The following is a 14,720-nucleotide window of genomic DNA, read 5'->3' as shown; positions in this document are numbered from 1 at the left end:
AAAAAACATTAAAGCATGGCTTATATTGTGGCTGTCTGAATATCTATCCTTGCTGTTGATTATTCAGCACTCAGAAGATGTTGAAATAGTTTATTCCAAGTGTCAGCTGGTTGATTTTTCTGTATGTTTGTCCTTATGTAATATATTTGAGAAGATAAACGAATCACAGAAAAACCTCAAATGGTCTATCCAATGCTGTCATTTACCCTCCACAGAGAAGCCCATCCTTCTTGGCTTCAGTCTGCTGTTTACGCTGGCAGGCCTGCATTTGCTCCTGCTGCCTGTGACAGCCATTAAAATTAGCTCACGCAGTGCCATAATGGTGAGCAGCTGTCACTGCGTAGACAAGAAGGGTAAAGTGCAGCATTACTGGAATGTATTGGACTGAGAACGGGAAGGGAGGGGAGAGTATAATACCAGCACCACCATTTCTGTCTGGCAAAGTCATATTGCCATGGTGTGATGTAAACAAACATCCACTGCTTTGGTCTACAACACTCTCCAAACAGATTATTTTATCAGATGAGTTTTATTCTGAAGGGAAAATATGTAACTCAGCAAAAAAAGTAAGAAAAACTTGAAATTGATTCTCTTATATGTGTGTAAATATATGTAAACAATCTGTTTAATTAATCATTACATATAAAGAGTATATAATCTATACATGCATTTTAAATGAATAGAATGTATAATTAACCTGGTTGATTAGAATTCAGCCTGTTGCTTCCAAGTTGCTGTGAAAGTTGTGATTTGTGTCAGTACTTGTATTGATCTTCTGTCTTGTACCGTCTTCTCTAAAGACCCACAGCAGTGTCACTGACACCACAGTCACATATCATTCAGTGTTTTTGCCTTGAAAGATCAATTGACCACACAGAAGCTGCTACTGCAAGGGAAAAAGAGGGTGGAAGGTCCCCCCTTCACTGTCATTTTTATAAATAAACCGCCCCTGTGATGACTGGCATGTGACTTCCTGTATCAGACTGCGAGACTGAGCCTTTATAGTCACATGACGCATCAACATCATAACTCAGAATAAGTACATGGAAGTAGTCTGCAAACAGACAACCAGTGCATGGAGCTGTAGAGCGTACACCGTGAAATGCATTATTAAAACTCCTCACTGACAGAATTTGGGAAGATATCTGTAGATGTGCAGTACATGTGTTTTAGAAGTCAATGATGAAGTTATAAATGTGACAATCTCTAAACAATATGTGAAGTAGGTGCAGCGTACCTTAATATCAACAGATCTAGCACATCATCAAAAACTGGTTGGAGAATACACTTTATGTGAGCACTATTTCAAGCAGCTTTTGGTTTTTAAAGTAAAGCCAAAATCTAAGTGTCATTAACCCTTTCATGCATACTGGTCACTCCAGTGGACAGTTCTACTCCAGCTGTTCTCTTGTATATTTGTGGGTTTTATTGTTTTAGTTCCATATCAGCCAACACAGTGGATGCTTATGCATCATCCCATACACTGTAATTCATACCATTAATATAACTTTGCTGTTCTTGATAAACCTGATCTGCACTAACATGTTTTAGGGTAAATTCATTGCTAATTGATGTTAGACTGTAATTAACTACTTTCCAAATCAAAAAGTTGGGCTTTTTTTGCATATTATCTCCATGAAGTGAGTAATAATTAGTATTAGAGTACAATAAAACGTGAGCTGCATGAAAAATGTTTTTATTTTGTACTTTTCAAACAGTATATCACTTTTCGATGATCAGTTTTAATCTTTGCTTCATATATTAAACGCATGGTTTCCAGCTGAATGGACATTTTTGTAACTCCATGAAAAATAGCTTCATAAAAAATTTCAGTCACATTGTTTTTTTTTATGCCTGAAGAGGAATAAAAACACTCAAGAAAAAAATCTTGACTAGGGTTCTCAAGATTCATGCATGAAAGGGTTAATCTGACATGAGAAAAAACAAATAGTTATCTTTGTTTCAGTCATTTGTAAATATATGGAGATTATTATGGTTAATTTATGAGACAAGAGTGAGTAGTATCAGTAAGTTAATGAATTAATTGCTGTTAATTACTGAGTTAATAAATGATAGTACTCATTTTTGTCTCATAAATTAACCATAATAATCTCCATATACACAAATGCCTGAAACAAAGATAACTATTTCTTCTTCTCATGTCAGATTAATGACACTTGGATTTTGGCTTTACTTTAAAAACCAAATAGTTGCTTGAAATAGTGCTCACATAAAGTGTGTTCTCCAACCAGTTTTGATGATGTGCTAGATCTGTTGATGTTAAGGTACGCTGCACCTATTTCACATATGGCTTAGAGATTGTCAAGTAAAAGACATTCACTGATTCTTGCTGTTTCTGTTTTACTTTCTATCTCTGTTACAAAAAATGCACTAATACAAAAACAAAGTCCACCCTTTTGAAAATGACTGACAGTTTAAGTCTGAAGTTGCTCTTTTTCTGTGTATGCGTGGTGGCAAAGTAGGAAAAAAAAAAAGGAAGCTGTATTTTAAATGACACAAACATTTGTATTTGTAACCACAAACAGTTTGACAGTCTTAAAAGCCTTCCTGAAAACGCCTGCAGTCAATCACCACTTTTTTTCATGATTGACAAAATAGATGTAACACTGCACACTAATTACACTCTCCCTCTGGGTACACGCTGTATCCAGTTAGCCTCTGAAACTCCCTCATATTTGCCATTCCCTGCACAGCATGTACACACTGTAGATGAACACCCATAACACCTGAGATTGAGACAGCTACAGTAAAGTCAAACCTCCCAGAAAGCAAAGCAAATGAAGCTCATTTTGCAATACAAACCCTTAAAAATATTGTGATCGTCTTTTTTGTGCAATGCTTCCTGGTAGAAAAATCTACTACAATGCTGTAAACAAAGTAAGTTGAATTGTATAGCACAGTCCAGCTGCCTGTCTGAGTCCCCCTTTCCTCACCCCAGCCCTCACCTCCTCCCTTTGTGGCTGCAGTAGTTTGACTCCTACAGGCGGTTTGAGTCATACTGGATAGTGGCCTGGCGTCAACCTTCACAAGCCGCAGCCCCAGCCCGTCTCGTAAACTATAACCTGCCCACGTTGTGTTTTTAGCGCACAACTGTTTGACAGAGTTTATGTCAATCAGATAGAGCCCCGTCAAGGATTTCACCCAGAATATTTACAGCCAGCCATTGTTTTATACAGGAGATAGTGAAATAAAACACAGTTGATGAGATAAGTCACCTTGCTGAGTGTGTTTTTTTCCACTTGTGTCAATTGATGCAAAAATGAGACAAAAATTAGCATTAAAGTCAAATGAAATTATTAATAAAATAACTCAATTTAAGATTTTTGTGATTTTAAAAGCAACAATCAAAAAAATTGCTGAGATCTTAGCTTAACATTTAATCTTTTCTACTTTTCTGAAAACATTTTTCTCCTAGTTTCCCAAATTTAATTTGTTGCATCTGCAGAAAAAAGACTAAACAGACAAAGAAAAACATGAACCACTGGAGTGAATGATCCTTATCATTAAATCTTTGTCATTCAAAACCACAGAATAGTTAATAAATCCATACAAATAAGTTTTGTTTTTTGTTTTTTTGCGCATTGTTTTGTTTGAACTTCTTAACTTCTAATTTGTCTGCTTTTCATTTGTTTATACTGCAGCAAAGTTAACAACACTAAAAATTTCATATTTTCTAAACACAAATGTTTCAAAAAAAAAAAAAAAAAAAAAAGGGGAAAAAATAGACCAGCTGCTTATTTCTTTATCTATTTAACAAGAGATACAAAGTTACATGTATAGCATAGAAAATCTGTGCAAAAAGCCATTATAATTCAGCTACCACAAAAGGTGAATAAGAACATACATCGAAGAAAACACACTAGGCCAAAGTGGCAAATGTTCCTGTCCTGAAGAGAGAAATCACATAAGTAGCAAAAAGTCTCTCCCTCTCTCCTCCTGATCAGCTCAATCATCATCATGTTACACCTTCTGCCAGGATGGGGAGCCAATCTGAAGCCCTGCAAAGAAGACCTGGTAACGATGCTTCCACATGATAAAGGCACCGACGACACAGACGAGTGCTTGGACCAGGTTCAGCACAATCTGAAGCAGGAAGTAGAGTGTGAGTGACCCGGTGATTGCCTCACAGTCGCCGACCTGCTCGTAGGTAAAGGTGCGGGCGACTGGGTCATCCTGCGGCGGAGTCAGCCTGCACACACAGTCCTCTCCCACCTGCTCACAGATGAAGCTACTGGCCTGATTGTAATGATGTCCGGCGAAGGCCATAACCAGCACAGAAATGACCAGGCCAATCGCACACAGGACAAAGTACAGGAGCTGGAGAGGGCAGAACACAAGTGTGAGCTCATGCAACTTCAATCTGGCTTCTTCACTCAATTTTCAACTCTTTATTCTAAAAATCCAGCTTCTGTTTTCAGTGGACTGTCTCATGATTAATCCAAAATACTGAAAATGAAGCTGAGGAGCACACATGCTGGCTCAACGCCTATGGCAAATTTAATTCAAAAAGATTACCCACAATACTACAGGGCAAGGTCCAACCCTGAGACTAGCAGCCTGGCTTTTGAACATGTAAGAGTGCCCTGCAGCTATAGCCGCTTCCCAACTTTAGCGCATGTCCTATGTGAGTATGCAGAACAACAGAGCGCGTCTAAAAATATGGTGTGTAAAATGTGACAGTGGCTTTGTGTTGTTTATGCAATTGCACAATCTCAATCACACTAAACCTTCATCTTAATCCACTGCTTATATAACAGGAGCCTTCATTCACTGGTGCATTTGCTCTCAGTTACATGCTGCTTATGGAATTATGCAAGTGATGAGCTGTGCTTGATCTGAAATGGCATTTGTGTTAATTTTGGGACAGCTGTAAAATCTGGAGTATACTTGGTTATTGGGAGGTAGATGTAAAACAAATGAGCATCTCTGCACCATGCTTTATTGAATGAGATGTAATGAAACCCTAAAACAGGTACGAAGTAGAGGATGTGAACATATATACTGTTGTTCACAGTCGACACGGTGACCTTCAACACTTTTTAGCCAGCACAACCTCATGTTTAAGTGTTCATATGTATTGTGTTTGAATCTTTATAGGATGTAAGACTTATGAAAGAGCCCATATTTGCGTCTGACAAGAAGCGACTCTTAATTCCATGCATGCTTAGAGCTTTACATATTTTTTACTTACCTTTTAACTAACTGCCCTCTTGAAAACTTTGCACCAAGGGCAAAATGATTAAAGAATTGTGCTGAATCCAAAGCCATAAATTCTGAAGCTATGAATGGTAACTAGTAAATCCATGAGTTCATTGAGCTACTTGAATTACTGATTGACACGCACATTATAAGATGTTCTAAAAGAGCTCTTTATTTAGCATATCTGACAAAATATTTCTTTCTAAAAAAAACAAAAAACATTTGATATTTTCACACTCTACTTTGTAAACTTGTAAATGAAGGTAGAAATGAAGGTAATATATGCTTGGTGATTGAGAGTCTGGTGGCATTTGAAATTACACAGTAAGTCATGCTTAGAATTGACTTCTTATCATGGCTTTATGCCACAAGTACTTTGCAAATTAGCTGCACCTCTTAATGCAACGACTGAAGTGTTTTAAAACACCCTCTTAGCGGAATTTGAACATTTTTGATCCAGCCTCATACAAAAGAAGATGGTGCTTCCAAGGATCTCCTCTCAGTAGAGAACAACGGTGGACTGATTTTAATTGGTTTGAAATTCCAACTGCATATATTGTATGGCTAATTAAACTGTAAGATCAAGTCATATTAATAAATGCACTCATGCACTCATAGGAATCCCTGCAGATCCCTGTTTAAACAGGAATGCAATTTCTGTACAGCTCTCTATACCAACAGCAGGAGCAAATCAACCCTAAGTAACACAGACACATTGTCAATTTACTGTACCCTAAAAGAAAAGTACCTATTGTTAGAAAAGATGAACACCTCATCCTAACAGTGCACTTCAGATTGTTTTTCATTATTACGACAAGTTCTGTGAACGTGACTGCACCATCACATTCTGCAGCATTGAGTCATAAAGATAAACCCATGTAGTTTCCTGCACAATAAATGCCTGAAAAAGAAAAGATATAAACAAGAAATTTGTTTTTCTACTATTTTTTTTTTTTATTAATTAGCCAATTCATCCTTTCTCAGACAAAGCAAATGTAACACTGGTACTTAAACTGGTACTTTCAGGTCTTTGAGGGTTAAAATATGTTTGTTTTTTGTTTTGTTTTTTTCACTTGTGGAAACAATGTGTGACAATTTCTGAGGACTCACCTTGACAATGAATTGCAAAGACGACCTCTCATCTGGGAGATAGGTGACACAGTACAGGATGAAGCCCACGATGGAAACTAAACACAGCTGCAACAATACATCAGAAGATGTTTGACATGCTTTGGTTTGGCCATGGCTTTGAGACACTGAAAAACACTGACGTACTGATTGTTTTGTGGCCTTTTAATATTATACAGAATAGATTTTATGCACCTATGGCATTTTTAATTATGTACCCTGTTATCATTGCATATGTGATTCAGTATAAAATTTGCATATAATATTGTATGTATTTTATGTATAATATTAATTTTCAGGGTGTCTCTTAATATTGCATGATTCAGCAAGTGAGTTGTCATCTGATTACATTGCTGTGCCTCTCTCTCTCCCTCTCTCACACAGACACACTCATACTCTATCTCGACAGTGCAATTGGAGTCTTGTGACTAACGTGCAGCATCTTATTTAAATGTTTTTCCCAGGTTCTTAAGCACTCAGGATTGTCTGGAAAGTTCTTGATGACCTCAGTGTTTTTCACTCCACTGAATCTCGTGAGGATCTAACTCGGGATGTTTGGTGTCCACGGATGTTTTCGAACACAGATGATAGCTGTGATACGATACAGATAGAAATAGCAGTTTTCTTTTACCAGAAAAAACAGAACTTCCTGGATGTTACATGTTGAAATAATCAACCTGTTACATTGTTCACTTTTAAGTAGAATAAAGCACTATACGGACACTTTTCATCTGAGAACTCTCAACACATTTCAACTTTCTGACATCTCACCTATGATTTTAATATCTTTTATTGCTCACATTTTCACTGACATGGAAAGTTTTATGTCTTAAAATCAAAGTCCAACTGGCGTCATATCTCATGCTTCAGCTGTTTGTTTCTATACTTTTACATCACCTTCCATTTGATTTCTTTTTACTACTTAGACATTGCCTCCCTTACTTCAACTCCTACATTTCTAATAACAATACAACTGTGTGTTTAAATAGCAACTGACCTTTCTTCTTACATTAAACTACACTTGAATGTTTTCAGCTACATTTACTCTGAATGCACCTCCTCTACTTTTAAGGTCAACAGTTTATTCTACTTCAGCTTCACCACCTCAGCTTCACTTATTGTGCAAGTCCATCAACCGAACACGAGTTTAAAGATGTTCTAAACTTTATATTGTATTTGCACCTGAAATAATATTACATTGAATTTAACATATGCAGCTGCTTGTTAAGAATCTGCATAATCAGAGCTCAAATAAGTGTATTTACAATATGCATGTGTGTATTGATAAGGCAGATGGTAAGGATTACTGTATGTAGGTAAGTGCACCACACTGGCAAACAATACCAAGGTGTTTGAATGCTGCTTGTATGATCAAAGTTAGAACAATACATGCTGTGATGGGTTGGTTTTTCAGATATGTCCAGGTGTTCAAGATTTGTTGGATTTGTGGAAAAACAGAAGGTGCAGCAGGTTTGAGACTAAGATGGGCTGAAGTTTCAGGTGCATTCGGTAAGACAAGCATGAGGGAGATTTATTACAACATGACGACACCAGTGGTTTCTCGTGCTTCCAGTGACCGGTGGGTGGCATGCAGGGTGGTGTTAATGGACAACACAATGAGGTTCATGCATACATATCAAGAAATGGGAGACTCAACTTTCATGCAACTGTGTGTGAGAGCATAGATAGTTCTTACAATGATCCCAGCCCAGTGTGGCGTCTCCCTGGCCAAGAGTGAGGGGCTGATGGCCAACATAAGGAAGGCCACGGCTGTGACGGCCACCCCCAACAGCAGCTGGAGCAGGGCGACAAGCAGAGGGAAGCGACACACTCTGCACTTATCGCCGTCGTCTGACACCGGGCTTTCATCTCTCTTCTTCATGGCCTTCTTCTCTTTGTCTGAGGAACCTTTATGCCCCTGCCCCATGTCTCCTCCTGTTTGCTCCCTGTCCACTCTCTGTCCTCACAACTTTTACTGTTTTGGGTGGATGAGCCTGCTGTCTGCTGTCTCTCCTTTCTCCCCTTCCCTTCCCGTTCCCCTCCCTGCCGAGGCCTCCTCTCACCATAAGCCAGGCTTGTCTGCTATTTGGAAACAGAGAAGGCTCTGAACTAATATGGAAAACATTTGGACTGGATTCCTAAAGCGGCTCCAGTGCCACATATAGAGCAAGCAGCATACTGTGGAGGAAAGGAAGAGGAGGGAAGGGGGGCAGGAAGACACAAAGGGGGACTGCAACACACGACTGTGAGGTTATCTCTGTTGTAGTCATATTAATAGAAGAAAAGGACAGTGGTAGAGGCAAATCAGCAGGTATGAGTTAATGAAAAGCCAACATAGAGAAGGTCACACTTCATTTGAGAGCAGGACCGATTGGATCACTCATTGTCAGCTCTGTTACACAAGAGAACCATATGCTGCCAGCCAGAGAGTGTCACATGACTTACAGGAAGAGGTAATGTGATCATAAGGCATGTGAGGGCATTACAGGGGCTCAGATTTTTATGTTTTGAATGTTTGAATATTCATAGGAGGGCAACAGGTGTCACAAACAACCAACTCAACAAATCTGAGACACCACATTAACTTTTTAAATGTTATCATGCTTTGATGGAAAATTCTGGATATTCCCAACTTTTGGTGCTGTCCCACTTAAGGGTCACTTATTAATCTTATAGAAAGTAATTAGTGATCATTGTTTGAATGTTAATTGTCCTAAAGGAAACAGGGACAGAGGTCAATGCCAATAAACGTGTATTCTTCTGCCAGTCTTCCTCACACTGTTATAATAACTTTATTTAATATTCACAGATGAAGGTGGGAAATGAGCACAGATGCTGAGATAAATAAAGAATCTAGATGCACGTGTTTGAGCACACAGCTGGGCCGGTGCCATGGTTACTGACAACGGAGCCTTGAACAACTGGAGATGCATGAGTAGGTTACCCTACCCTGCCTCGGGCAACAAAGCAAAGTGACAAACTCACGGAAACGCGCACACGTGCACGCGTACACCTCTTAAAGACTCAAAATGGACCACCCAGGGTTTAAGTTGTGTTTACTTAACACTATGACACATCTATGTTATTTCTATACACATGATGTTATTTGTATATGTTTTCGCACCACAAAAAAAGAGTTTTCATGAACAAAATGATTTAATTTCAATTAATGGAGATGCGTTCAGGAGCATAGTTTTTTTTTTGCATCCTCTTTATTAATATAAAACAGTAGATCATAAACGCTGTGGGATTATTTAACATAGGATCAAGTTGCGAAATGAAGACACAACTGTTACATGCAATGCAAGGACACAGTCTCCAGTCATGCCTTTTAGGATCAGTGTTTCTGTACATGTCCGTGGGTTTATTCATCTTCTATATATTGTACATGAATCACGTTTCAGCAGTCAGGTCATAGTGGTTTTGGACTACATTGAGGGGAAAACGGCAGATAGCAGCTCTAACACAGAAGGTCTGATTACCGGACTTTGTGCTGGTGCAGGCTACACGTGAGTAGGAAGCTGTTCCCTACCGGAGGCGCGCGTGCGCTCTAACCACAGCACCGACGGCTTTGCAAAGTGGCAGCTCAGGGAAGTATAGACATCAGTCTGAAGCGCAGCTCCACTGGAGGACACGCACTGTGCATCATCTCCCTGAGCCGTCCGTGTGTATCTCGTGGAATAACGTCGTGGAATTACAAACATTCCCTCAAAGAAGCTCAGGAGCAGAAAACAAACAGCAGAGAAGAGATGGATGAAAGAATACCGCATTTACAGGACAGACAATTCATGGAACACGCAGATTTCTTGGGGTGAGTGTCGCTTCAGACAAACTCTGCCAAACTATTCACTTCAATAAAGTGTGTCGACAAACTGATGTTTAACTGGACGTTTTCTATTAACTTTAGGGTGGATTACCCATCTCTCTACATGTGCAAGTCCAAAAGAGGGATAAAAAGAGAAGACGGTGGGAAGGTGCGCGCAGTCTCTTGTAAAAGATTAGAAATATTTCCTTTATGGTTTAATCAGCGTTTGTTTAATCATATAACCCAACATAATTCACATGTAGGCATCTGTCCTTTTTACGCATGGTATATATATTCCATTGTGGTCTGATAAACCCTTGTATCCTTGCCAGCAGGACGCATACAAGTTACCACACCGGTTGATAGAGAAGAAGAGGAGAGACCGAATCAACGAGTGTATTGGCCAGCTCAAGGACTTGTTACCAGAACATCTGAAGCTGTCGGTAAGATCACGACTTTACAGAAAGTTTTTAACTGCTCAGAAAAACTGTTTTTCATGACAGTGATCCGGTAAAACAACCAACTGAAGCTTTGTTTTTCTCCATAGACGCTCGGGCATTTGGAGAAAGCAGTTGTCCTGGAGTTAACATTGAAACACTTAAACGCACTGACTGCTGTCACCGAGCAGCAGCACCAAAAGATTATTGCTTTGCAGAATGGTAAGACACAAAAACAAGAGATTATCTGATTTTTCTAAGAAACTGCGTCGTAGATAGCATTACAAAACTTTATGATTTCGGTAAAGAATGAAAATATATACAAATAGGACAAGTGTTCAGTGTTAGTATTCAGACATGTAGACGTGTTTGGGTTTGGTGTATGCGCAAAACCTTACAGAACAAAGATGATATAATAAGATATGATAATATGCAACTGTATGTTTCGCAGGAGACCGGTCGATGAAATCTTCCATTCATGCAGATCTGGATGCTTTCCACTCCGGGTTCCAGGCCTGTGCCAAAGAGGTCCTGCAGTACCTAAGCCAGTTTGAGAACTGGACGACACGAGAGCAGAGGTGCGCGCAGCTCATCAACCACCTTCACAAGGTTTTGGCACAGTTCCAGCCTGGCGCGCCGCCGATCCAGCACCAGCTACCCACCGGGGAGGATGGCCAGAAAACCGACAGCCAAGCTAACTGTGTCCCGGTCATCCAGAGGACCCAAGGCGGGGAGCTTAATGAGAATGACACAGACACGGACAGTGGATACGGGGGCGAGGCGGAAAAGAACGATGGCAAGGAAAAAGAATGTGAGCGCAATAAGGCACAGGGAACCAAAGCAGTGAAAATCAAGCAAGAGTTTGGAGATGATCGCGCTGCCAAAAAGCCAAAGATGAATTGGTCTGGAAACGGGTTGGGCACAGACCCCACCAGGCCAGATTTAGCGTTTATGAACTCTCTGATGGGAATAACCAATGTGGGACAGCAGACACCGATTTGCATGCCTTTCTACTTCATCAACCCCACGGCCGCGGCGTCTTATATGCCTTTTTTCGATAAAAACAACATTGAAAAGTACATGTACCCAGCGGCGGCCGCCCTGGCATCACCTTTCCCCTGGCTTTACCCCGCACATGCGTCAGCAGCGGCGGCCGCGGCTGCTGCTGCCGCTTTCCCCGGTTTGTCTGCGCACTTTGGAGCCTCTCCTCAATCCAAGGACTCCCTCACTCCCGACAGCGAAGGGTCACATGAGGCTGAGACAGGTTTACCTGAGGAGCGTGAGGAAAGTCCCGCGAGTGACGACGGGGACGGCGACGCAGCTGACGCGTCCCTGGAGAGCCAGAGCAGCCCACATAACCCATTCCCTGCTTGTCAAACGAGCTAATGCGTCTGTGTTATTATCCCGTGCGTTCTGCTGAGACGTTTATGTACTCTCGGATTTTTCAGATTAGGCTAAAAGTGAGACTAAGTTTCACAGAAGAGTTTCTCATGTACATTATCTTGGCTAAACGGGGACAGTTGTGACGGTGTGTGCCTTTTGCACTTAACTAGATTAATCAATCTGAATGATTATCGACAATGATTGACACTAATACACGGCTGTGTTGAGCTGAAGTTAGTTTTTTATCCTCTTTGATAAAATATTTTAAAAACGGCAGCGTTGGTGCCAAAACTTTAAGTACTTCAACAGTGCGCAATATCCCAATCAGTAAGTCTCTTTGGATGTATGAAGTTGCAACTGACCTCTGCCAAGGTTATTAACAGTTTGGCTGTCTCTGACTGTAAATATTATTATGTGCTAGAGATTCTGATTCATTGACTTGTAAATGTGCACTAAATGGGCCTATAAAATAAGTGCTCCTGGAAGTTGAACGCCTCTAGGCTACAGAATATTACCTCATCAAAAACTACACATGGGGTAGGCTAATGGGAGGCACATCCACTGTTCCTCCTGACAAGAAATTCAAGATATAAGACACCCTTCACTATACAGTTAACCTCCATCAAAAGCAACCACAAAAATCTGCCACTTTACCATAACTGATATTTTGACTTCATGGGAGAGGTTAGGGCTCTTGACCCTGAACTCTTTTTGACAGATCTGAGTTTACTCTGGTTTTCTCTACTTGTTTGTTCTAGAGAGAAGGAAAAAAAAAAACAATCACAAGACAACTTCGAATAATGGTTAAAGGAGCCCCTCATTCACAAGTGGCTGCCTGACCAGCATATTGTATGTTCCTTGAATGATGTATTTCTGCACAGAGATGCAGTGACCTCCTGTACCTCCAGGAAACATTGTAGGATAGCACCTTAGATCTTTGATATTGAATGTAACTGTATTTTCCCAGCTGTTAAAGTTTGTACATAGGATGATCTTTACTGTTTGAGACGTAAAGTGCACTTTTTCTGCTTTAAACCCCTTAACAGTCACCTTATCATCTAAAAGTCAATCACTGTAGTTCTCTTCAAACCTTTTTATTGTATTGTTGAGTTGTCTTAAAATAAAAATATTTAATTTAAAGAGAGAGCAGAGACATCAGATGCTTTGTGATGTTTTCATGCAGTGATCGAGTAAGTTGTCCGATTTGACAAAATCTTTCTCATTTCAATGCTTTCAAGGCAAAACGATTCAGATCATAATCATCTTTGTAAACTCCTCCACATGACAGACTATCACAGATTCTGTGTTATATGCTATCATAATGTAAAACCTTGTTTTTCCAAACAAAAGTTGGAAAAAATGGGGTTATATTACCATCAATTGTGACTATCAGCATTTTAAGGAACATTATCTTGGCCTGTTTTTTAAGAGATTAATACCTGCAAATGTAGTGTTGATGAGCTTTTTTCACTTTTCTTTCTTTTTTTTAAGTTTCTCATGTGACTGAATAAACAAATACTTTTCATTGTATTTTGCATACGAAACATTGCTTTTGTAGTTTTCTTCAGCTGGTTTTTGCCTCAAGTCTGTTATCAACTGTTATATAAAGTGGCATGTGTGTCTGTAAATAGTTTTGTGAATATACCATAAAGTATACATGTCTATGTCAATGTTGTAGAAGTCTATGGATTTTTTTAAGGTTTAACTGGGCAACTGTTGCACATTTCGTTAATGCTTTACACATATGCTGTTCTAAATTATTGCTGATGAGTTGTAAAATAAATATGAAAACTAAGCTCTGCAGGCTCCTTGTTGTTTGGATCACTGTGTTCACATTCCAACATCTTTTCAGATGCCACACAACTTCAGTTCAGAATGTGTGAATCTGTTCCAAAAACATACCCATACAAGCACAGTTTAGCCACAGAAAAACAATACGCACTGGTTTAGAATGGTTTATGCAAGCGCATCAAAAATTCTATCAATATAGTACCTTATTTTGTATTGAACCAACAGTAGATGAAACACAATGTTCCTAACTCTCTAATCAGCTGACAGGTCATTGCAGAGGAATGTACAGTAAGCCAAGGCTTTAAACAAATGTCATGTGCTAAAAGGATGATGAAGTGAGATTATCCTCAATGTGTATAGGCTGATGAAAAACAGGGGGCCTCCTCTGAACTTGTCAAAAACTTTTAAGTAGGATCAAGTCTAGCCTTTGTTGTTGCCAATATCTGGCCTCCTGCAATATCATTTTAATCTCTGTGATGAATTGTAATAATTTCGATGCCTGTGTGGCCAATTTTACACTCTCTAGTGTTGTAGGAAATACACAAATGACAACATCTGCTCTTTTGAGTATGGAACAAACATGCTGCCTTCAGGTGTTCATCCTTTTTTGCGATTAAATCACAACAAGGCCAACCTATCATAACATTTCAGTAGACTTTTGTCCACCGATATATATTTTTTTCTGTTTCAGTAGTTCTGCCTCAAACTGTCACAGTATGATTTTTTTATTCACATATGAACGCACCAACATCTGTGAGCAAAGATTATTGTTGCCTTTATTTAACTTTGTATGCAATTTTGCAACACAACTTCCACATGCAAGTAAAATATATAAATTTATAAGCCTATTTGATGGAGCATTTGTTATTGTAAGGGAAAGTACTCATAGTGATACCATTATTAGGTGAATGTTGCCATCTACTGGTGGAAAACTAAACAGTTGAGTAGTGTGATAC

General features: G+C 39.4%; 2 protein-coding genes across 3 annotated transcripts; one reads left to right on the top strand and one right to left on the bottom strand.

Annotated features, from left to right (window-relative positions):
• Positions 1 to 1,623: 1,623 nt before the first annotated feature.
• sspn (sarcospan (Kras oncogene-associated gene)) lies at positions 1,624 to 8,498 on the bottom strand. The gene is made up of 3 exons (XM_030135591.1): positions 8,045 to 8,498; positions 6,331 to 6,417; positions 1,624 to 4,338 (listed from the first exon to the last, which is right to left on the bottom strand). The coding sequence occupies exons 1-3, from the start codon at positions 8,273 to 8,275 to the stop codon at positions 3,982 to 3,984; spliced, it is 675 nt and encodes a 224-aa protein (XP_029991451.1). The 5' UTR covers positions 8,276 to 8,498; the 3' UTR covers positions 1,624 to 3,981.
• Positions 8,499 to 9,915: 1,417 nt separating this feature from the next.
• On the top strand, positions 9,916 to 13,781 carry bhlhe41 (basic helix-loop-helix family, member e41). Of its 2 annotated transcripts, none has more exons than XM_030135588.1 (5): positions 9,916 to 10,159; positions 10,256 to 10,322; positions 10,486 to 10,596; positions 10,701 to 10,812; positions 11,042 to 13,781. In XM_030135588.1, exons 1-5 carry the CDS (start codon positions 10,098 to 10,100, stop codon positions 11,974 to 11,976), a joined length of 1,287 nt encoding a protein of 428 aa, XP_029991448.1. In that variant the 5' UTR covers positions 9,916 to 10,097; the 3' UTR covers positions 11,977 to 13,781. The 2 variants fall into 2 exon arrangements, with proteins under 2 accessions (XP_029991448.1, XP_029991450.1); XM_030135590.1 differs by having other exon boundaries at positions 9,918 to 10,159; positions 10,489 to 10,596.
• The last annotated feature ends 939 nt before the right edge of the window (positions 13,782 to 14,720 follow it).

Source organism: Sphaeramia orbicularis, chromosome 6, assembly GCF_902148855.1.
Source record: "Sphaeramia orbicularis chromosome 6, fSphaOr1.1, whole genome shotgun sequence".
NCBI classification, from domain to species: domain Eukaryota; kingdom Metazoa; phylum Chordata; class Actinopteri; order Kurtiformes; family Apogonidae; genus Sphaeramia; species Sphaeramia orbicularis.
The sequence above is the reverse complement of the archived record's forward strand: the minus strand, read 5'-3'. Positions and strand labels throughout refer to the sequence as shown.